The sequence below is a fragment of the Lutra lutra genome, chromosome 5 (assembly GCF_902655055.1).
Source record: "Lutra lutra chromosome 5, mLutLut1.2, whole genome shotgun sequence".
Lineage (NCBI taxonomy): Eukaryota > Metazoa > Chordata > Mammalia > Carnivora > Mustelidae > Lutra > Lutra lutra.
The window spans coordinates 7,168,283-7,193,555 of NC_062282.1; the positions used below are offsets into that span (position 1 = coordinate 7,168,283).

Below are 25,273 nucleotides of genomic sequence, written 5' to 3' on the forward strand. Positions count from 1 at the left end.
GAATGTGACCTCATGAAAATGTAGTGTTTATGGGGCGCCTGGGTGGCTCAGTCATTAAGCATCTGCCTTTGGCTCAGGTCATGATCCCAGGGTCCTGGGATAGAGCCCCGCATCAGCCTCCGTGCTGGACGGGAAGCCTGCTTCTCCCTCTCCCACTTCCCCTGCTTGTGTTCCCTCTCTTGCTGTGCCTCTCTCTGTCAAATAAATAAAATCTTAAAGAGAAAAAGAAAGAAAATGTGGTGTTTGCATAAACTTGCTGATTCTAGCCGGAGCAGCCAGTACCAAGGGGACCCGTGCCATCTCTCCCTGAATGACATCGGCCATCCCCTATGTGAGGACTCACCCTGCAAGCCCAAGGCTCTCCTCGGAACTCTCCCCCTAGGTCTCGGGGAGCTTCGCTAACTGGATGTCGTCTACATGCTCTCACTCAAAGTGTCAAACACACCCTCGTCTGTTCTCCCTCGCTCTGTTCCAAGCACAAAGCTTCCCCAACCTTTCCCTTCCCCGGGGAGCATCTACCATATCACGCACTCCTCGGCTCAATTTGTTCAAACTAATTTCACAAAAATGTATTTTTGAACATTTTCCAAACAGAAAGTTTCCATTTACCATGTTCATTATTTCCCTGATTTTATTTTCAGCGCAGTGGTTCACTTCTTCTAAGGATGAATCATTGAGCCTCTAGAATCGTGAATCAAAAGCCAGGCGTTCTTCTTCTTTTTTTTTTTTTTTTAAACTGGCATATTAACTTGAATTTAAATATTTTAATGTTGATAAAATAGTTCTGAGGAGGAAGAGGACAAGATGTGAGAGCTCGCTGGAAAAGGCATCGGGCTGTAAGACTACACACTTAGAACACATCAACCTGAATGACGGCGTGGTCTCTGTCGCCTGAGCTGACCTGGGCCAGGGAAAGACAGAAGCCCAAAGAAGAGAGCCAGCGATCCAATAAGTAGCAGCGCATGACCAAACGTGAGAGGCCACTGAGGTGACAGAAAGACTTTAACAGAACAATATGGAGACAAATTTACTGAAACACATACACCTGGGGATCTTATAAACAGGATGACAGTATGATTTATGGGCCAAACGGGAGCACTTTTGGGAGGGACAGGGAGCAATGTTATAATCCTGCCAGGGTGGCAGGAGGGACCTCGGGCTATCACAAGGCAATGGCTCATGATCTCTAGACAATACCCTGACCCATTTTCCTTCCTGGTGATGAAAGTACTAGAAAATTTCTATACGATCTGTTATATTCTCTCTAATGGGATGTAATTCCTCCATGTGGATTTCTGTTTGTTGGACGCAAGTCTCTCTATGACTTAGTGTATCGAGTTGGTGCCTTCGGCCACATAATACCTCGGTCGGGGAAAAAACGGCTCATTCGTCCATTCTCTTCGGAAATGTGCAAATTCAAAGTCCAAACGACCGACTGGCGAGCACGGAGCTGTCACCACAAGACGGAAGGGACTCTGCACTCCGCCACGTTCAGGCATTCAGCACAGAGACCCACCAGTGCACGACACTGCTTGCAAAGACCACAACAAGAACCGATTCCGTCCTGTCACTTAACAAACTTCTGTGCCCGTGAAGGACGGTTTTCAATTATGCCACAGGCTCTTCTACTTTGACTCCAGTAATCCCCATCCATGTCATTGCTTTTTGTAAGTTTTGACCAATAAGGAAACCCTCCTTGCCTTCTCCAGAGTCCCCGCTGCCCCTGTTCTGTGGTAGCTCGTGCATAAAAACGTGGAGCTAGGGAAGAAGGAGGGAGATTACAATGCTGCTATTTCCTAAGATGTGGATGAAATGAAGGGGAGGAGGGAGCACGTGGGGGCGTGGACCACTAGCTCTGGAGTGGGTGTGTTTGCAAATGCCGGCTCACGTGCCCATCAGCCTCGTGGCTCTGGTTCAGGGGGCTAGTTCCTCTGACAGCAGCTTGCACACCTGTAAAATAAGGACGGTGCCATCTCCCTTGGCAGATTTTGTGGAGGATTACAGATGGCACGTGTATGGAGTCTCCCATCGACCTGACAAGTTCCAAAGAGCCACTGCGACCCCATGAAGATGCTCAGATTGGGTTTACAGCACAATTTCCAACAGACCTGCATCCCACACAAGATGGCCAATGTGCCTGATGTCCCACCAGTTAGAAAAGGTTGTTCTCCGTGCTCGGTCCCATGTCCCCCTACTGCTCGCAGGCTCTAAGCCCACAACTCACCACCCTAGTGAGTGGAAACCTCACGCATTAGAGGTCAGACTTAGCCTCGCAGCTGCGGTCCCCAAGAGAGCCCACAGTTCACAGTGACACCCCTCTTAAGCATCTCCCCAGATGCCCATTTAATAAAATATAAAACTAGGGGCAGCTGGGTGGCTCAGTGGGTTAAAGCCTCTGCCTTCAGCTCAGGTCATGATCTCAGGGTCCTGGGATCAAGCCCCACATTGGGCTGTCTGCTCAGCGGGGAGCCTGCTTCCCCTCTCTCCCCACCTCTCTGCCTATTTGTGATCTCTCTCTCTTCAGTCTCTCTGTGTCAAATAAATAAATAAAATCTAAAAAAAAAAAAAAAAAAAAACTAGCTGCTAACTAGGTAATTGTGATTTTTTTAAAATTCCAGTTTCCTGAGCTTTTCCTTGATAAAGACTTGACTTTTCCTACAAAAACACACTTCAATTCCTAGGCACCACTTGTCTGTACTTGGCTCGTTTTGTGAGGGCTGCCTCTCATCTGTGAATTTCCTGATCTAGCAAATGTCCCTCCATGGAGCCCCTAGAGCAGAGGAGCCCAGGAGGGAATGTGCTGTGTAGACTCTGCCAAAAGTGAACTCACTCACTGTCCCCAGGACAAGCCCGAAAGAGTGACTCTGGCCATGCCTGCAGCTCTGGGAGGTGACATCTGCTCTCAGGGAGAAGCGCTGAGCTCTCCACCAGGCACCTGTCTTCACGAAGAGGAGAAACAATTTCTTCTTGAGTTAAGCACAGAGGGGATTTTCTCCCTCCAAGTAAATTATCTTTAATCATTAGGAGGTTACTCGTTGTATTTTAAAGACCTCAAAGAGTCTATTTAAGGCACTGGGAACATCATTGAAGTATTTCGAACCAGGAGAAGTTGAGATTGTTACGAAAAGAGTTCTCCTGGCTAGAACCATAATAGCTCATATGAAATGATATTGTTTAAAAGAAAAAGCCTTTGATGTCAGGTCTGTCTGCTTCTACATGAGGTCATGGTTGAAAACTGCAGAAACAGAAGGAGCTGGGGACCTCATAAGGACAACTCTGTGGACAGGCAAACCCTTCCCCGCAGAGAAGGAAAACCAGCAGTTTAACAAGGGTTAACAAGAGGATGTCCATGTAGACTGCCATGCTGACTTCTTAAGACTCATTGATGAATTAGTTTTTCCAAGTTCCTACAGAGGATTTTTTTTCCCCCTCTGTGAAAGTATGTACTTCCCTCATAACCTACAAACTGAATTTGCATACTATTAATTTGGAAATGTCATTTTTCCCTTTTTCATGGGTTTATTGTTTCCCCAATTTGATTGCCAATTTCTTGAAGGCGAGTTTTACAGCTTCTCTATTTTAAGCACTGGCCATTAAACATTTATTATCCTGCCTTACAGTAATCATTTAATAAAGGTTATTAACGATGAGTATTTAATGCATTAAAGCTGCTAAGGTATTTCTCTAAACACATAAATTTGTTTTCAGAGAGATTTTGGCACAGGGGGATAAATCTGATGTTGAAACTTACATTCATTGTGGAGCACATAACTCAATGTTCCAAATTCCTCCAGAACATTATCTAATTGATTGCATTGCATTTGATAACTGAATAAATAATGGTTGAGAAGGAGTCACAGGAGTGACTTGTCTAAGTGAGATGACGAAGGAAGTTTTTTTCAGATGTTTGGACCTGAATCAATTTCAAACACACAAATCTTTTTCTTTCTTTCTTTCTTTTAAATTTTTTTAATTCTGGCTTACGCTTCCTATGACATGTTCCCTTCGTTTAACAACACCATTCGTATTTCTACGATTTACAACATGGACTTATCTCCTACTCATTCAATAAAGGTGGACAGAGCTTCGACTGTGCGTTTCAGACAATGAATGAGACACACGAAGATGGCTCACATATAATCCCTGCCCTCAGGGAATTCATACACTTATGGGGCAAGCAAAGAGCAATTCCTCATCTAGTAACTCATTTATTCCAAAAATACTGATGAGAGCTTACTACGTGCCCGGCACTGATGCAGGACACATCAGTGAACAAAACACATTAGCTCGCCATCGGGGAACCTCCATTCTAAGGAAGGAAGGAAGGAGACAAGCACTGAAGGGCATAGGAGTTAAGGATAAAAGCTGAGCACGGGAAGAGGGACCAGGAGGGTTGGATGGGAGAGGGCGTCCGTTCACATAAGGTGGTCGGAGGACGTCTCATTGCGGAGGCCGTCTGAGCAAAGACCGGAAGGAGCTAAACCAGTCAGCCAAGTGGGTTTCAGGTGGGGGGAGCTCTTCAGCTAGAACAGGGCCAGCAAACAACAGCCTGCAGCCAATCCTGCCCACTGGCTGTAAATGAGGCTTCGGGAACACCAGCCACCGGGAGTGAGGCCGCAGTGAGGGAGGAACTGAACAGCTTCGACAGGGACACCATGGACCACAAAGCTTAAGCGACTGACTCTCTGGCCTTCGCTGGTCCCTGGGAGACAGCCAAGAGCCAGCGGCCCTGTGCAACATTTAAGAGGTCAAAGCAGAGGGAGCGTGGGGTGGGAAGAAGGAGTCAGGACACCGGGGTAACGGGAGGCCGTGGGTAGGGCCTGGGCTCTCTCTGCAGGTGGAACGTGGACTCTGTGGGTTCCCGGCACGATCATAGCCGAGAGCTCCAGTGTGATGTGACGAGCACACTCCTGTGTAATGCCGAGAAGGGATGAGCGATCCAGCCGAGTCTCGGAAGCTGAAACTCTAATTGGAGCTAAGGGAGGCGGAGGCGGGATTTGGGAGGAAGAAAAAAACGGAGGGAGGCGAGGACAGCATGAAGCCCACGTGCACAGAAGCGTGGTGAGGAAGGCGTGGCGCTGCGGCTTCCCCATGGCGCACACGGGGAACGTCACAGGAGTCGGGGCAGAGCGAGCAAGCAGGCTGAGCAGTGGGCGAGGACTGACCCACACACAGCCCAGAAAGAAGAGTGGGCTCGTCACCGGAAATAAGGGGCTGCGGTGGGAGGTGGCGACATTTGAGCATTTCGTGATCAGCCCCGCATCATGGATCCCGCCATCCCCCCAACACATGTTGAAGACTTAACCCCTGCAAATGAGACCTTATTGGAAATAGGGTCATGGCAGACTGAAGAGGAGGAGTATGGCAGGCCCCTAATGCAGGATGACCAGTGTCCTTACACGAAGATGGCCACGTGAGAACGCAGACAAACAGAGACGAGGCCACGTGCATGAGGAGGCAAAGACTGTAGGGATTTGCCACAAGCCAGGAATATCTGGGGCTACCAGAGCTTCAAGAGGCGAGGAAGGGGCCTCTTGTACAAGCTTCAAAGACTACTGCGTTTTTCCTGTATGAGATAACTAATTGAACTATGGAAAAGGCCCCCTGTGTGTATAGACAAATCACCATACATACAACTCACCACAAGCACCACACTGAAGACAAAAACGTGCCAACCACAGTCGGAAGGCCCTATCCTCCAGACCTCTCTCCCGAGGAGGCAACTCTCTTTCAGCAAACAAAATTGTTGGCAAAACCCGAAAAATGGCCAAAGCAAAGCAATGAGTTCTGGTCATGATCACAGGTGAGCAGGTTACGATCACTGATAGCCTGAGATGAGTAAGTGATGAACCCTGTGCGTTCACATCTGTGACCAAGTTGTCATGAAACCACACCTTCTTCGATCAGCAGGCCCTGGGCTTTCCACCTCCCCAGAGTGGGAGCTCACATGCCCAGGAGGGAGCCGCCTGCTGACCCCATGGGGGTGGCCCGTGTCTCCTCATTCGGCAGGTCAGAGCCTGCACATTCTTAACTGGACACCCCAACTCCGGGTTTTCAGCACCCGCTCAGCTTTCTATCAAGAGTAAATCCGAACCTCGGCTCTCCACTTGCTCACTCCATGCCCTGATTCTCAACCAGCTGAACACTCTATGGAGAAGATTCTAAGCGCCTCTGTGATGGGTCCCTAAAATCTCAACAGGAAGTAGGACCCTTTTTTGGATACTGCAGAACTAACTTCCTTCTCAGCTTGTTTGGGTTTCTTTATTGTTTTTGTCTCATTGAAGAGGAAAGACATCTGTGCATTTTTATTAAAAAAGTGGCAGTCGTCGCTAGAGAGGAAGAAATCTGAGGCTAGAGGGAAAAAAAAAGGGAAGGAATAACAAATACAGCAATAATTTCAAGTAAAGAAAGAAAACAACTCCAGAGCACAGTGAGGAACGGAGACCAGGGCATCTGGTCACGAAGCAGATGGGATGCAAAGTAGGGATTCCAGTGAGGTCACGAAGAACACAGGCCCCTGCTTCCCAGCTCAGCAGGGGGGCGAGAAGCAGAACTAAGTGGGGTCAGAGGCCAGAATCTGTCCTGGATGGTCCATCAGAGACAAAACCAGGGCCAACCAGTTCAGTAGAAAGTACTGCCCCAACAAGGCACAGGAGAGGGAAGAAACGCTCAACATCGAGAACTCTCTGCTCTCTGCCCTGGGAGTGAGGGCCTTCCTTCGTGAGCCGGTGGGGGTGGGCAGGGCTGAGGGCAACAGGGCGAGTCATTGTCACGGAAACGACGATGACAAGGTGGTTGAGTGCTGGCTTTACCATGGTGACTGTGGACTCATGTGCAGTGTCTGCACTTGTTGGATTCTACATATAGAAACAGCAGCACATTTTAGGAAGCTAAAACGTGATTCATTATGTTGAACGAATAATGACAACATGCTTATGGAGACTGTGGTGAGCAGGGTTAGCTCTCCCACTGCCCTTCCCCCATCCCCTGACTCTCAGACAGAAAGGGGTCCACCCAGAGGTTAATGGAATCAGACCATCTGATCAGCCAGTGGGAATCAGAGTCACATGCAAAGAAACAGTCAGTGTTTTTAACTCATGGTATAACCTGAATTATCAGGGGGCCACTTCTGGGGGGGGGGAGAGAGAGAGATGGTATTCCTAATTAGTTATTACTTTGCTTTGGACAAACTCTAATTACAATGCCTTTGGCTGGGGGGTAGGTAATTTTGATTTTTAAGTGGAAACTTTGCATGGTCAGTAAAAATCAACAAATGAACAGAAAGAAGAACTTTAAGCTAAACAGAGGAAAGATTCAGGGCCCAAAGGGGTCTGAAACCAGTTCAACGGAAATAATGTTCAAGAGGAAAAGCTAGTTACAGCTTCAGTTTAGGAAAACAATTCATGGTGCCCTTTGGAAGGGTGCAGAGTCATTTAAATTACTGGAGAAAGTTGATGAGGATCTTGTTTTCTCCACAAGGGAGTCTTTTAAAGGTAACCTGGGGCTGGTTTGACTATATTATTTGGAAAAATGCTTTTATATATACATACACGAATAAACGTACATAAATACTGCGCCTAAGCAAGTCGTTCTCAACCAGAGGCATCTTCTCCCCCAGGAGACATGTGGAAATTTCTGGAAATTTTTTTATTGTCCCAACTGGGTAGAGGGGGACGCTATTGCATCTGGTGAGTACAGACTGCCTAGAGACGCTGCTAACCATCCTGTGATAACCAACCATCGTGCGCCACCCACACATCGAAGAATTACCTTTTCCAAAACGTCAATAGTACTGAGGTTGAGAAATTCTCATCTACATTATTAGCTTGTACTTGACAGAAGGTCAGTAAATCTTTATAGAACTTGAAAGCTCAAAATAATAAATAGGATAGGGCAACGGCAAGATTTCATCTCTGTGCAAGCTATCAAAGGGATGACATGTGACACACGTATCTACCTATGACATTGTGCATGTGGTGTGTGCGTGTGGGCATATATGCACGTGTGCGCGCACGTGGGCGTGTGTGCAGGCACATTCACATAGGCACATACACACACACGGAGGGCTCGATTCTAGCCGGCACACCTCCCTCAGGACATTGTACAAAGCCAGCCTCTATTCTGATTGCTTAGTGAGCACATGACCAATTTCCAGTCCAAGACTGAAAGGACATCTTCTGGGGGTTTTGGGTTTCTTAAAAAAAAAAAAAAAAAGACACACGGAATCCGGCTTCTGCTGCTGGATATCATCACACCGGGGTGCGGTGCCTGAAACCACATCAGAGATTCTGCACCCCAGCGGGGTCAGTCCAAGGACCACACTGCCAGAATGTGGATGGCAGAGCGACCAGGGATGCTCACGCCATCGAAGGAAGTAACTCCAAGTAACGTGCACCCCAATGCCCTGGGTATGTGACTTGAGACATTTTTAAAACTGATCAAGCTCTTTGGAGCCACTCGTGGCCCAACACAGTCTGCTACCCAGTGTCTGACAATTTCATGAAATGCTAGTCATTTCCTGCTTTTAGATATATAATGAGAAGTTAAGGAAGAATGCACACCAATCTACAGATAGCTGTGATAAGACATCACGTTTCCTGAACTTCAGACAACAGCATAAAAACCAGCTTAAGTTTGACGCATGGTCATGTCAACGTTAGCCCTGTTGTTGCTGTCCCCAGCGTTGACAGCGTCTCTTCCCTTCTACTCCGAAAGAGCTCCCCACAGATGCCCGTCCACACCGATGTACAAAACAAATGACATTCTGATTTGTTGAGAAATGAAGAAATTGTTTCTCTTTGGAAGTGGCGACAGCTTGCTTTTGAGTACAAGTCACCAGGAGCTACAGACAAATGAGGTGGGGACTGGCCATGACCGGCAGACTCACCGTTGAGCCATTTGGAGTTATACTGCGCCGTGCGGAGTGGAGGCAAGATCCCCAGGCTCCGGTAAATGGCGGGATCCCGTCCCGGAAAGTCCATGGCTGTAGCGGCATACAGCTCCCCGCCGGCCGTCAGAAGAGCCGTGGAATTGTGCTGGGGACTGTAGGGGCAGCGGGCCATGCCACTGATCTGATCATGGATCTCGGTCAGGTTATTCAGCTGCAGGGGAGGAAAGGAGAGATGAAACTGATTATCCCCCATGAAAGCCCTAGATCAGCTCGGCCCAACCTGCAAATGACACACGTGCGATGACCTCTCTGGGGCTCAGGACAAGCCATGACAGAGGTGTGCACTCTGACTTTGATGGAAACACCCTGCAATAATTCAGGATAATAATTTCAGGTTAATAATTGGTGGTAGGAGGAGCCACCAATCAATCACCCCCCCCCACCCTCCCTTCGAGCTGCTAGACCTCACACCATTACACCCCCTCAGAAACTGAAATAAGATGATTGTACGTGGGTCCCACTGGTAATGCACGGGCACTGCAGACTTTCCACATCAATAAAGAAAACTTCAATATTGAGAGAAACAGAAACCACAATTAGATTACATGCAATTTTATCACTGTAAGGGAATTAAAATGCTATAAAGAGCTCCAAACTGTGCTCCCAGATAAGGATGTGTGCTACTTCGGACTGCATAGCCCAAATTTCCAAGACGTTATTTTGTCAGTTATCAGACAGCCCATGCAGGGTCCTGTAGGCATCTGGTGTGAACCCAGCTTCTCAGATGCTGGATTCTCAACTGATCCTTGAACGAGAAGAGTTCCACGGGCTTCTTCGTTCTGACCTGGGTGGTAGCAGAGCACAAAGGCCACACAGGCACCCCTGCCCACTTCTCGCTCTGCCCTCAGTCAGCTCCAGGCAGCCACTTCAATTCTTTATACCTCAAACTCTTGTTGAAAACAACAGAGACCCAAAGGGTAAGTACCACATGGGGTAGAGAGCCACCAGCCAAGTCGGTGTGAAGCATTAAGAACATGGCTTGACACCGAGGGCTCTCTGTGGACAACACTTCCCATCCTCCTCCTCGTCCTCCCTGTATTTCCAACAACTGCCAATTTGGTTATTGGAAAATATTGCAGGTGATCGAGTCAAGCTTTGAGAAAAGTGATGCCACCGGAAATCGACATAACACTATTTCTTCATCATGCTCCCCGCGGAACATCTAATCCCTATCTCGAGTCGGGAAGATGTCACGAGTGCTCTGAGGACTCCACAATCTACGGGTGTAAGATGCAGATGCCAGAAAGTCCCCGCCAAAAACCGCAGGTGAAAAGAAAAGGGAAGAGGACAGGGTGGAACTTAGCTCTGCCCGGGGTTCGGGCTTCATGTGTTGGCTTCCTTTCATTTTTCTGACATTGCTCTTACCCAACAGGTCAAGTGCATTTTAGTAATTTGGACTATGATTTTAAGGCCATTTAATACTTGTCGGCATTTCTACAGTAAACCTGGCTAAAGGAAGAGTATGTTGGGGATTACTGTTCAGGATCACTGGTGGGGAGACGCTGGCAGAAACATTTTAGAAACACACTGAACTTGAAACAAGCCAGAGTTCCTTCCAGCTCTTTGTAGCCTAGTCAGGGTGATTAGTAATAAATCAGTACCTCAAATATTTATTCCATTTGAAAAAAAAGACGTTTCCTTTGATTGAAAAAACAACTCCTTTGAGAACGGATATGCATGTAAAACTACAGCTTTAACAGAATGTTTGGATTCTCCTGGTATTAACTTCTGTCAGGTTGGAGATGAAGACCTACCGAGCGGTTGGTGCAGACAGGCGTGAAGGCGTTGGTCCCGCAGGTAAATAACCGGTCGCCACCCACCAAAAGCACCCGGATGTAGTTCTGACATTCCTCCTGGGGGGGGGGGGGGAATACCACACGAAACATGTTAACATGTTAACATGAACACAAGAGGAATGAATGGGGAATGTGAATCAATTTTGACTGGCTGATAAATTACATGGTAATTGACCACTAGAAACAAAAACAAAAAGCCTTAGGTATTGATCCCCCCAAAACAATAAAACTGTTAAATAATCTGACCTTCTCTATCTGCACACTTGTTCAGTAGAAGATATTTATGGAGATAAACATACACATTCAATTAAAACCTCGAAGCATGTATCTTTTTTTGATGAGTGTGGTTTCATTTTTAACTGTACCTTTTAACGGTGCAAACCTGAAATCACCTTCGATATGTGTTAGGAGAATGAATAAAAGGAAACTATGGGATGCCCCTCATGAAAATCTGTCTTAGAAAACTTTCCAGGACTTTGAAAAAAAAAATGTTATAAATGCTTCTCCAAATGCAAGGGTCACATGTGAAATTCTGTATACAATTTGGAACAAGCTTGAGACAAACTGCTTTCCTATACATAGTGAGAATCTATAAACATTTTTTTTATTTTTTGATGGAGAAACAAAAGTGTTTCCTACTAAGGAAAGGATGTCCAGAACATGTGGGAGAAACCCCAGGCTGGGTGAAAACCCAGAGTTGAATGTGTTTTGTGCTTGCAAAGCATGCATAGAAAATTTGGGCACTGTCATCATTGTGTGTGGACTTCTGAGCCAGAAAGCTCCTCATTCATTCAGCAAGCATTTACTGATTAACTATTCTTTGGTCGACATTGTGCTACAAGTCACAATCTAGGCACCCAGCAGAAAATCAAAATACAGGGCCATAACAACTACTATGGAGTTGTGCAGAGAAGAGAATATTACTACCTCCAGAGGGAAGGGGAAGGGAAGAGATGGAGGAAGGCTTCCCAGGAGGTGACATCTAATGTAGGTTTTAAGGGAAGGATAGAGGACGCCTGGTTGGCTCAGTTGGTTAAGCCTCTGCCCTCGGCTCAGGTTATGGTCTCAGTGTCCTGGGATCGAGCCCCACATCCCTGCTCTGCAGGAAGTCTGCTTCTCCCTCTCCCTGTGCTGCTCCCTCTCTCTCTGTCAAATAAATAAATAAAATTTTAGAAAAAAAAAATAAAGGAAAGATAGAATTTAGTGAGTCTCCCGGAGGAAGTGCCCTGTGACACTTACAGGATTTAATGACCTAAAAAGGAAAAACACATCCCAGGTGGAGGGAGTGGGCTGTGCCGAGGCGCCTGACTCGAGAATGAGGTGCTTTCGTCATGTACAGAGGAGGTCACACATACCCTGCGTAGACAGGGGCCCGCCGTGCCCAGTGAATTTAAACTTTACTCTGAAATGTGAAGGGACTCGCTATTTGTTTGTGAAGGGACTCGCGATTTGTTTCACTGCATGAGGTCTGACCTGACCCCGTGTTGAAGGGCCGCTCGTGTAGAAGCTAAACTTGAGATCGGGAGATTTCAGTCCAGGAGACAGACAAGGGAGCCACTTCCTTCACTGGGTCCATCGTCCTTTAGTGCCCAGACTGGGCAGGGGGTGCGGTAGAGCATAGCGAGAACCAACAGAACGTGGTGAGGAGCCAACCAAGTGGACAGAGCCGATGTCACACGACCCCCAATGGTCCCCGTTGCTCACTGCCCTGTGTAAGGAGCTCTGCCTGTGACGCATGACAACGCTCTCTTCCATCAATGGAGCCCCGACCTCCATGCCATGCTGATTTGCCGTAATTCAGTCTGCTTGGTGGCCTGGCCATGAGGATGACGAAAAGAGCTAAGTTTGGGGATTTGCTTTTTAAACAGGAAGTCAGATGTCAAGGATGGTAATTCTCCCAATACCATAGCCAGCAAGGATAGTAACAAATTACCCCTGGCTGCTAATCTGAACACACAAGGAGCAGAACAAGAAAAGGAACAAAAGCTCTAAGCGTGGCATCAGGAGAATGGAGAAACGAAGGTCAACAGAGGCAGTGCCTGGGTAGCTGAGAAAGGTACACCAGGGGGAGGAGGCCTGTTTTGTTCTCTTCCATTTTGTTTTTATGACTTGGGAAAGGGCAGAGAGCTCGAAGAAGAAGGAACAAAACAAGACTTCAAAGAGACACATGGTTATTGCCCTTTCCCTGCTTGAGGAGGACACAGACGAAGGGCAAGATGGCCCGGCCATGTTGGGAACACGGGGGCACAGGGATCTGCAAACACAGGATAAAGGCCTAAAGCCTCAGCATGTCTGAGGGAGACCCCAAGGAGAGATCTTGGAGCACAGAGGGAGCTGAGAGGTCTTGGTGCCTAAACGTAAAACAGATGCAGAAATGATGCTAAACTCATTAACAGTTGGGGAGAGACGGGATTTTGTGGACAGGGGATTTCGTTTATTTTCTGTTGTGCTTTTAAAACTCTTTCAAGAAGGAGTCTAAGACGTAAAAGAACTTTTTGTTGTTGTTTAAAGCAAAATATTTACACAATGTGCTGGAAGCAAGCCTATATCCATGAACATAGTCGAGGGTTAAGGTAGTTCAAGATCCCGACCGAAAGATGGTGCCTATAGACCTGGGGAGAGAAAACAAGTGCCTCTCATCAGTTCTGCGAAGGGAAACAATTGAGATAACAAAATGATGTTTATCTTTATTTCCCAAAAGAAGACAAAGGGAAAATAGGACCGGAGGTCGTTAACATTCAATGAAGACCCATCACAAAGTTGATGAAGAACCGGAAGGGTGGTTAGGGACAGTGGGCACCTAGAAGCAGAATTGTACCGGACAGGCAGGACAAATCCAACTTGAATATATTTTTTTAATCTTTGAAAAAAGTAAATAAGGGAGGGCACAATGTTATTTCAATTGGAACGGAGAACTAGAACAAGCCTGTTCCAGTACTCAGGACCAGGAGAGAACACACCAGCAGCCCTATTGTCTGAGAAGGGTCATGTGCCCATGGACCACCCATGGGCTTCCCCAGCTCAGTGAGTCTGCAGGGCAGGGTGGGGGAAGAGGAGGGACCAGGATGATTGGACAAGGAGGCCTATGCCATCTTTTTCTCAAGGACAGAGGGCAGACCCAGCCCTGTGGACCCGAGTTGCTTGTGACATGGGACCTGACCAGAGTCGTGCTTTAGATGAATCCAGTATGCAGGCTGAGATGCACTGGGGGAGGAGAGGAGGAGGAGAGAAAGAGGTTGGCATTATCACCAACGAGGCTAGGACAAGGCATGGTCGCTCCTCGTGTCCTGCAAGAGGAACCTTTGGAGGTAGGTATACTTGTGTGTTTCTTCTTCACAAGAGGTGAACTCCTTTGCCCAGAGTCTGGCTCGGATCAGCTCAGAGCTTTCCCGTTCTCATTCCCTTCAAAGTCCCCTCGTGTTTAATTCACAGACTGCTCCAACGGATTCTAGAAGCAGTCTGGGAGCAAGTCCTAAACAAACAAATGCATCTAAAATAATGTTTTTTAAGAGAAACTGAGGTAAGTTCACACAAAACAGAATGTAGACCATATTGGAATGGAAGAAAGTAGAGATACTTAGCTTTCGAACAGCAGATAAATCAAGGAATCAGAGTCTAAATTAAGAATGAAAGGATGTGTTGGGGCGTCTGGGTTGCTCAGTGGGTTGAAGCCTCTGCTTTCAGCTCGGTCATGATCTCAGAATCCTGGGATCGAGCCCTGCATCGGACTCTCTGCTCAGCGGAGAGCCTTCTTCCTCCTCTCTCTCTCTCTCTCTGCCTGCTTCTCTGCCTACTTGTGATCTAGGACTGTCAAATAAATAAACAAATCTTAAAAAAAAAGAAAGAAAGAAAAAGAAAAAGAGAGAGAGAGAGAGAATGAAAGGATGTGGCCTAACGGTCAGGCTCTGTAATCGTGTCTCCTGCTGGTGACGAGCCTAGACCCAAATTCTTCTGCGGAAAATCTGGTGGATCGTGTTGTCGATCATCGCTATAAACGTGACGGTTCCTGGGTTATTTAAACGTGCAGAAGGACTGGCTGGGACGGCTTGTTTGAAAGTACAGGCATGATGCCCACGTCCCTTTAGCAGATCCTGGTATAGGTTTGTCCTATAAATCAACTTAGCTAAGTGTCTTCGAGTTTCCTTTTCTCATGTAAGAATTTTCTTTTATCACATTTCTGCATCTTGAAAACGGCTTAAGGGAATTTAATGAATTCTGGTTTTCCAAGAAGTCACCGTGCTCATTTCCGAGGCCACCAGCAGCCGGCCACCACACGGCTTCAGTTGTTGATAATGAGAGTGGTCTATCCACATTTTGATAATACCGCTTGAATATTAAAACGACCCATGTGTGCCTGTGAGCCCACAGGCGGGTCAACCTCTCCTTGACCTGGAAGTATTTCTTATTTGGATTGAGAGCTGGGATGAGGAGTTTCTGACTCACTACAAGAGCTTTGAGACAGAGGCAGGCCAAGGCTCAGTTGGTCTCAAGGACACTTGGCCCTGAGTCCAGATGGAAAACACATGCTGTAAGGACCTTTCTCTTAATGAATTCACTGGTTTTTCCCTTACAGCGTTTCATCCTTTTTTCCCCCCAGACAGGTATGTTCTGCTTGAAGAAAGGCTGTAACTGTGCAGAAAGATGATCTGGAATCAGGGTCGATGTCTCAGCAACGTCATTCCGTCTTTGTTAGAGGTGGGGGAGGAGGGCTGGCAGCCAGACGGCGCCTGCACCCAGCACAGTGCTCCCACTGAAAGCAGTGTCTCCCTTAGTCATGCATCACCTTGGCGAGCACCCAGAGCACCGAAGAGCAATGCAGGGCAACTGCACGTGCCTCTCGTGCTGAGTGTGACTCACGGAAGTTGCGGTAACCAGGTGAGTCTCGGGAAACGGCATCGCCCCATCAGATGTAAATGTATGTATGTGAGACATATGTACATACGAGCCTTCTATGTAAGAGACACATGTATTACATATGTATATATATGTGCACAGATTACAGAAGTTTATTTTTTTAAGAGTTTATTTGAGAGAGAGAGAGTGCACGAGCATGTGCAGGGGGAGAAACAGAGGCAGAGGGAAAGAGAGAATCTCAAGCAGACTCCATGCCCAGCTTGAAGCCACGCTTGGGACTCACTCCCACATCCCAAGATCATGACCTGAGCCGAAATCGAGAGTCAGATGCTCAACTGACTGAGCCACCCAGGTGCCCCAGACTACCCAAGTTTAAATAAATATATAGGCATGTTGTTATAGTCCTATTTATATCTAAATATGTATTTATATATCTGGATATATCTGGATATATATTTATGTCTTAGATATATTTAGATATATATCTAAATATATCAATGTACATATGTAGAAATACATAGCTGTAAGTACACAATATGTATATCATATTGACCGTACGCTATATAGTGCACAGGGTATGGATAACGCATATTTATGATGCATCTATTTACCTAATGTCACTATTTTCAACTGAACTCCATGGGAAACTTGTTGGGGACACCTCAATTTAAAAAAAAAAAAAAAAGAACCTTCTTGCACAGAATCTCCACGGGTTGTTAGTGTCCCATCTGAAGAATCCTCCATGTTTGCAGTAATTACATAAAATAAATTCAGGTCTGCAGGGTGCCGCATGCATTGACTCAAGAATTCCAAACACTGGCACTTCTGGTGACTATGTCCAGCTGTGTGCCCCCCCGACCCCCCGCAGGCCACTAGGTTCCCAGGCAGGACCGAGTCATGGTGGCTTCCCCCCGACGTCTGGAGCTCGCCACCCTCCTTGCAGAGCTGGACAACATGGCAAGCAGAACCCAGGAGAACCACAGGCAGAACAATACACAGAGCCCTGGATTCCGATCAAAACTGTCCCACGAGAAAGCAAAATAATTCTAGGAACTTGGTGTCAAAAGTACTGAAATGAGATGATCAAGAAAGGTCCAAGAAAGAAGCAAAAGCTCCAACAGGCACACAAAGCAGCTCCTCACCACCCCCCAACCCTCCCACCCCCAGAGCTGGTGTCTTTCCCAAAGGGCACCGCGGGCAGGGCGGAGGCTCAGACACAATGACCCCAGACAGACAAGGGACTGTTGTTTGCATGCAGGAGAATCGACCATTTATGTTTAAAATAATATTTGTTTACAAGACATTTAAATAATTCTTGAAGTGGGTTTCTGTAATGGTATTTTGAAAAGAACTCAATACGACAGATTTTACTATAAGAGATTTTTGAACACCTATAAACAGGCAGTTCTGCCCCCTTTCACGCAGGAAATGTTTGAGGACTTCGTAGGCAGAGTCACCCTCTTTCCCCGAAATGAACTGAAAATATTATAAATAAAACTGAACTCCAAGCTCACAGAGAACTGGCAGTCTCCGCACCTCCTTTCTCCTCTGAATGGGCCCAAATCAAAGATCTGGTGACATTTTCTTGACCTGAGTCCCTGAACTATCCGTTTAATGGACTGCACGTGAAATGGTGCCTGTGTGGGTCCCAGCACACCAGGGAAACAAGAGCAAATGTGTCATCCTCTCCTCCCCTGCGCTGCAGCCGGCCGGCCGAGGAATGTTCCCCGCAGGGTGGCGAGTGGGCCCGGGGCGCCCCAGCCCGCAGGCTCAGCCCCCTCGCCATGCCCCGCATTCCGGGCTCGGCAGGCCCTGCGCTGTGTGCGGCAGCCCAGACCGCTGTGTGCGGCGCAGAGGGAAAAACACGAGCTCTGCCAAGATGGCTGGCATTTTTCTCATGTTTGAGATGTCACATTTTGCATTATTCTTTTGATTTCAGGGAGAAGGGAAACTTTGTAATTCTGTGTCAGCTGTCCTAAGACTACTGCACAAACAAAAAATGGGAAATCGCTGAATTCTCATTTCTAAACTTGTGGCTGGTAAGAAAAGCCTGAATTGCACTCCCCAAACAGAGGTTGGAGCCGCCCCCTTCTACCTGTGAGGACCTTCCAAGACCCCCAGGGGATGCCTGAACTACACCTCGGATAGTACCAAGCCCTACATACGCTATGATTTTTCCTATTCATACCAGACCTATGATAACGTTTAGTTTGTAAAGGAGGCACAGTGAGAGATTACAACAACAACAATTAAATAGAACAATTCTAACCTCCCTTGGGACTGTGGCCAACCGCGTGTAGTGGAAACTTCCAGAAGCAAGACCATGGATAAGGGGACTGCTCTAGTTAGGCTGACTCTATGCAAATGTTTTCCGATTTGGGCCCTTGAACCGTCAGAACGGAGAAATTTGGGTTGTCTGAATTGGGACTGGCCCTGGGGCAGGCGGTGTTTGGCCTGGCTGCTCCTTTTCACAGGAGTGGCCTTGTCTCCTTCTCTTCTGTGTGCCAGAGGCTGGCTCAGGCCTCTCACCTGATGGCTACTGTGTCAGATGCCACTCGGGGGAACGTTCCTCTCTCCTTACAGCGCTGCTGCGCGAATCCGTCTCCATCTGCGTCACTCTACTCTTCCGAAAAAATTCCCTCTACAAATGCAGTTTCAATCAATCTATAACGACTGAGACTTGCCATCATTTTTAACCCATTAAAACCAGAAACTCGTGGAACATGAAGGTCATTTTATTTGCTCCTGTTTGTTTTGCTCCTTTTCCTGCTGTGTCTCAGAACACTCAGCGGACGGCAGTTTCTGTCGATCAAGTGTCCGTCACCCAGTGGAATGAAAGATGCTCTTCGCTATTTGTTCCTGATGTTCACTGTCACAAATGGTCACCGCTTCAGGCAAAACATGGGTCAGCTTCGATTCAGCAGAAACAATTCCTCACTCCGGGCAGTAATGACTTCCGAGCAAAACGCTACCACTCTGATTCTATGAAGTTACTGACTCGGAGACCCTCAGCAGGAGACGTGTACTATGATTACATAAATAACCAGATGCTTTCCTAAAAGATATAAGGAACACAGGAGCCTGATGTCCGGAGAGGGGAGGGAAATAGATATTTTTGGAAAAAGTTTGTGCAACGAGTGAATGTGATCTACAGGAAACGAGAACCACGTGACATGGACCATGTAAGAGTTGCGTCTGGAGAAGTACAGTAGGGTGTTCACCACGTCGGTGTCTGGCCATGTCTGGAAACATTTTTGGTTATTTTTGGCTGTCGTGACTGGGAGAGAGGTATTGCCAGCATCTCTTGGGGACCTGGGTACTCGGCTACACATCCCCAGTGAACAGGACAAAGACCCCACAACTAAGAGAGATCGGATCCCAAACGTCAAGAGTGAGGAGGCTGAGAAACCCTGAATTAGTGATGTTCACCATCCTAGTGTGGGGCTCACGTGCCCGGTCACTCATCAGGAGAGTAGGGTTATCCTTCCAGCTTGGGCTGTGTCCTGGGCTCAACAGGAAACCATCAGGCCCAGCTCCCAGCACAGGGGCACGGGTTGTGTAATGAAAATGCAGCAGGACAGGGAAAATACAGAAGGCTAGTGGTAACTGGTGCAATGTGGGTGTGCAGCAGGGCCAGGAACCCCCGCAGGGAAAGACACAAGTTCCGGGTGATAACTGGGGGAGGCGGGGGGAATGTGGGCAAGGTGGAAGTGGGGGGACACTTGAGAAGGGGCCCTTGAAAGTAGGGTAGGAAGGTAGGAAGGCATGGCCACCCCACAGGGCCGGGTTATACCCGTGTTCAGAGATGGGCACTGAGGTTGGCATCCAGAAAGTTTGTTGCTGGGTTGCCCAAAACCAAATTGTGCTTATTGGCATGTGCACAGATCCAGAAGAAAGAGGAGAGGGAAGAGCCAAAATACCAGAAATAAAACAAAAGATAAAGACAAAAATAAAAAGGAGAGGAAAAGCCAAGGGGGAAAAGGAGGCACCCCCACTGGCACAGGCACGCTGGAAGGCACCAAGTCATCAGGCAAAGGGGACGACCAGGGCATTAGAAGCACAGACAGAAAGGTCAATGCTTTCTGCCGGCAGAAGGAAAGACATTTTGTCTTTCCCCCTCACTGCCCCAGGTGATTCTGCCTCTCCACACTGCAACAAGGTGGTCTTGTCTGAAGAACTCCCCGGGCTCTGCTGAGCAGGGAACAAGGCCTCTGGTACCTGACAACATGCAAACGTTCCAGGAAGGAGAAGACAAACCACAGAGAAAGCCCGTCTCAGGGTTTTACATACAATTTATCCCAACTCTGTAAGGAGAATTCATTAGTTACCGATCCTTTATTTTGTGGGGCATTTTCAGAGACAATATTCCAATTTTTTGTAACCTGGTGCTGTCTTTCTATCTTCCTATGTCTCTGACGATTTATCTCAGAAGCAGTTTCTGAGGTCAAAGATCTCTCGGTAGATTGTCTTCATCAGTTTCTGCCTTCTTCTTTCTTGCTCGGTCTCCAAGTGTTTCCCTGGGTACTGCATTTTCTGCGTTTTCTTCTTTCACATCTCCTTCTTCCCAGTTCTTTATTCGGTTTTGGAAAACCCAGTGGCTGAGTTTGCCGAGACCAGCCTCCATGTCTGACTCTCAAAACAGTTTAGTTAACTGGGAAACGGGCAGTGAACTTGGGTAAAATAAAGCACATAACATCTTTTACCCACACAGGTGTGATGGTCTTTGACCAGTGTCCACTTCCTGCATTTAGTCGATCTTCCCCAAGCCCTTGGCTCTGGACTCACATTTGCACAGGGAGCCCTACTTGGGGTCCTTTGTGCATCTGCTTTCTTCTGTGACCCAAAGTGGGATTCACACTGGAAAGGCGCATGCTTACAGAGTAAGGCCATCACTCTCAGAACAAGACAGAATGGACCTCTGCCCCAGCTGCAAACAAATGTCCTCAAGATGGTCCAGTATAACTTTCTCAGAGCCAAATTTCCCTGGATGGAGGAACTCTGCTCTTCTTCAGCCCTCCACCCTCTGGAAGCAAGTCGACATGGGCACAGTCGCTCAGGAAACGCATTTCCAACCTTAATTAGAAACTGTGCTTCCCTTAGGAACTTGGGGATGAGGATTTTCACATGGAAAGAGTGGGGGTGGGTGCAGGAAAGGGAGAGTTTATAGATACGCTGATGAATTAGAAAGAAATATCATTTTTGATATAACGATTTTATTTATCATATATAGTCATGTTGTGGAACTAGCTCTAAGATATAATTGGGGGAAATTAAAATGTTATTTTTAAAATTCAGGCTCATATTTTTCCAAATGATATCACAGCCGAATGATTCCATATCTTAGCCTAGTGATTAATGGTACAAATCAGATCTGCTCTTCTATTATGAATCCTTTTTGAAAACTGTGGTTAATCTTAATTTAATGTTAAAACCTTGAGAATTTACTATACATATATTTTTGTCCATTTCTTTAAAGATTTTATTTATTTGAGAGACCGTTAGAGAGCATGAGAGAGCGAGGGGGAGAGAGACTACTAGCAGGCAGCAAGAAGAGAGGGAGAAGCAGACTCCCCACTGAGCAGGGAGTCTAATGTGGGACTCGACCCCAGAGCCCTGGGATCAGGACCTGAGCCAAAGATAGATACTTAAGCAACTGAGCCACCCAGGCACCTGACATATATTTTGTATCTTGCTTTTTTTTTTTTTTTTTTCCTGAATTACAAGGTACCACCAGGAGCAGCCTTCATATTTTTTTTTCAATGCCACATATGACTTTTATTTTTTTAACTTCTTTTTAGTGTTCCAGAATTCATTGTTTATGCACCACACCCATATTAAAATGCTTCACGTATAGTCCTTCTAAACGGTGGTGACCATGCATTTCCACGTGCTCCTTACCTTGGATTTGCCCTTGCTGTAACAGGCCTTCTTGGTGGCTTCATCACACTCCCACTCCACAGCCTGTAGGAAACACCAAAATGACAGCGACTGTTACAGTTCTGACTGAATCAAAGGGGACAAATAATAAGGCTCTGGTAATCAGATTAGGAATTGTGGCGACCCCATGGAACCGATGTTCTCATACAAACATAGAATTTACACTAAATTTATGAAATTCACTCATAGGGGCTTCTAATTTTCTTTGAAATCGAAGCATTTTAAAGGACTTGCCCCCAAGTATCTGTATTTAAGCAGAAGCAGTGTGATATTTAGACACCTGTAAGAAAGGCCCATGCAGGCAGTTGATGGCTATTGTCCTAATTATTGAAAGCATCCCTTCGGTGAAACCACAGGATAGATCCACAGTGCGCTGAAAAGACAAGCCCTGGACCAAAAACGATGTCAGCACTCAATGAGACATGTGCATCTTCTGCTTATCATATGTCATTTATCTATCTATATCGTATGTCGTTTATCTATCTATATCGTATGTCGTTTATCTATCTATATCGTATGTCGTTTATCTTTATCATAATTTTGCACCACCTTACCCCCAATATCTATATGCAAATGGGGAAGAAAGAGCTCATGCAAAGAGCGCATCTACTACTGTACACAAGAGCGTAATTTTCACACTCACAGGACCTCTGACTCAAGAGTTAGACCACAGCTCACGAATATGGTTTCCCAAATGTTCCGAACCTGACTCATGGTGATCAAGTTCCCGCGCATCCCCTCACATCTGCTACTGTCTCACATAGGGCATCTGTGATTGGCAACACACTACAAAGTGCTGACTTCACGGGAAGGAACGGTGCCTACAAATACTAACAATCTCTACACCGAGATTGTGAGTCCCTTCTTGGAACAAATGTAAGAATCTGAGCTGTTTATCTTTTGTATTATTGTATGGAATGTGGATTTGTGTTTTAGCTTCCTATCAGAGCTGGAATTCCAAAGACTTAAGGATTTCCGAAGGACCAGTTAAATCATTATCAGAAAAAAAATTGTTTTTAATTTGTATTTTTTTGAGAGAGACAGGGGGAGAGAGAGAGAGCATGAGCAGGGTGAGGGATGGGAGGGGCAGAGAGAGAATCTTAAGCAGGTTCCAAGTTCAGTGCAGGGCCCAATACGGACATGATCTCGCAACCCTAAGATTCTGACCAGAGCCAAAGTCAAGAGACGGACACTGGGGTGCACTGGGGACGCCGGGTCACTCAGTCGGTTAAGCACCTGCCTTCGGCTCAGGTCATGATCCCAGAGTCCTGGGATCGAGCCCCACATTGGGCTCCCAGCTCAGCAATGGGTCTGCTTTTCCCTCTCCCACTCCCCCTGCTTGTGCATGTGTGTGCTCTCTCTGTCAAATAAATAAATAAATCTTAAAAAAAAAAAATAAAAAGAGTTGGACACTTAACCCACCGAGCCAAAAAAAAAAAAAAAAAAGGAGTTGGACACTTAACCCACCGAGCCACACAGGTGCCCCATTATCAGAAAAAACAATTTAAGCAAGGGACAAGTCTTTGCTAATTTGAACAAATGTTAAATAATAAACTAAACTAAGCCAAAGATAAGCTACTGTCAAATATTATTAAGGAAAATAAGGGCTTCACTCTCACTTCTAGGAAGAAGCTATTTTTTAATTCTCCTAAACCTAGGAGAGTAACAAAGTAATCATGCACCAGAATCTCGTATCGACTGTCCTCCAAGAAACATTACATAATAGAGACTAAAACACAAAACTCTGCATCTGTATCTTCCTTGCCAAATATGAGCACAAAAGAAAGTGTTCTAAAGAGAGTCACTTCAGTGTTTTTCAAACAGAAACAATATCCTAACGGCTTTCCCTTGCGTCGACTTAGCGATTTTTGTCAGTGTCAACATTTGATGAAAGAATTTGTTAATTCTTTCTGTGATGCCTTCCTGTTCATAATGTTTAATGGCAACAATAAAATTCCAGCTAGTCAACATGTGATGTAAACAAATGACTTGAATTCTGTGCTATGATGACAAATACTTACACGACAAGGGATGACACTTCCCAGGAAGACATAAGGGCTTCACGTGTCGTGGCAGATCTGTGTGTCCCCATGGGATTCACATTAAATAAGTGCATTACTATTGTTCCAGATGGACCTTTCCTTTCTTAGATCTGTTTATAAAATGGACTGTGCTGTTTGTATTTAAACAGAGATATCCCTATTTTTGCCTTTACTTAAACTCAAAACAGAAACGACACACTACAATACATTCTTTTACAAAGTCAAGGCTATTGCAACTTTGACTTGCTGGCCCCAGGAGGATTTGATATATAATTACTAGGACAACTACAAAGTAAAAAGCTTTAGATAAAGAGGCATTCATAGGAGCCCTTGGTAATCCAGTAATTTTGTTAAAAGTTAATTATTAATTCTCTCATCAGTAAACATAAGACCTGTGAGGAGCATGGTTAGTTCCAGGGTTGCAAGAAAACTTATCAGACATCATCAGAATTGTTCAAATCCTTCTACCGAAATCACAAACAAATAGCTTCCCCAGTCTGCCTAATGCCCAAGTAGCCTGTGTGTTTTCAAGATAATTGAAGGCCTAGGATTGGATGGGAAAGTAATAGAAAAAAGAAGGAGAGTTTTCAAGAATATTTCATTACTTCATCCAGTTTAGCAAGAAAAAGCACCTGCACACACAAGTTTATTAGACCAACAGAAAATAGGACAAATCTTACATATTTTTCAGAAGACAGTTATTAAAAAGAAACAAACTTACTTCTGAGGCATTTTTATTACAGTATAACCGGCTTTCCAATAATATTCAAATCCAGAATTAATTGAAGACCACGAGTGTTCAGCTTTTCTGCTGATTCACTTCTTACTTGAATAGAAGAGGACAAGAGAGACAAGACTCATATTGGGAATGGCATTCCATTCCTGCCTATTGTAGGGCTGCATAAATATTACTGGATGTCACAGAATTTATCAAAAAGTGCAGTGGGAAGACATGTCTTCTGCAGATTGGGCTAACATAGGGTGTCGATCCCACAGTGTCATTCTGTTCTCTCAATCAACTGAACTCGTCCCATTTGACCATTTCACGACGATGGGGGAACAACATACTTCTATTAGAGAGAACTGGGAGTATCAGTAGAGTCCTCATGCACCAGAGTTCATTTCTCAAAGTTACTCATCCCGTTTGAGATTATATTATGTTCTAACCTGGTCATAACTTTCTTTATTCCACAAGAATTGTTCTAATAAATTAAATTTCTCTTAACCCAGTCTTCTCACTATTTTCTCACAGGAGAGTCTTGTTACTCTTTCATGCATGATTCTGGAACAAATCCCACTACTGATTTGTGAAGCCATCTTTCCAGTTGACTTTGTTTCAAGACACTTTTCCGTCTACACAAACCTGTCTTTACAACAGTTGCAACACGTGCAACAACCCAGATCTCAGTACAACACGCGTGATCTTGTTACCTGAGTCTCTGTGGGTTTTTTTTTTAATCTAATTTTTATCATCTCTTGTCTTTTTCTATTGCACAATAGCCCCTCAGAGAAGAAAAAAAAAAAACAAAACTGAATTCCCTATTCCGTTCTGCATTTAATCTTCATTGTGTTTTTTGGCAGCAAACACACAGCAGTGATAACGCGGTTATCTGGATATCTAGGCTATACACAGTAGGTGAAGAGTATGGAGCATCCACATCTTAAAAGACAGGAAGATTTCCACTTGCAGAATC

General features: G+C 45.9%; 1 protein-coding gene across 11 annotated transcripts in view; it reads right to left on the reverse strand.

Moving 5' to 3' along the window:
* Positions 1 to 25,273, reverse strand: part of SEMA5A (semaphorin 5A) — a 469,481-nt gene that overhangs the window by 157,140 nt on the left and 287,068 nt on the right. For all 11 annotated transcript variants that reach the window (XR_007127428.1, XM_047729868.1, XM_047729867.1 and 8 more), the window contains 3 exons: positions 21,499 to 21,561; positions 10,705 to 10,803; positions 8,888 to 9,101 (listed from right to left, as the gene is read on the reverse strand). Coding sequence is in view for 10 of the 11 variants with exons in the window: in XM_047729868.1 (XP_047585824.1) it covers positions 8,888 to 9,101; positions 10,705 to 10,803; positions 21,499 to 21,561 (376 nt within the window). In the remaining variant the exon portion in view is untranslated. The remainder of the gene's footprint in view (positions 1 to 8,887; positions 9,102 to 10,704; positions 10,804 to 21,498; positions 21,562 to 25,273) is intronic.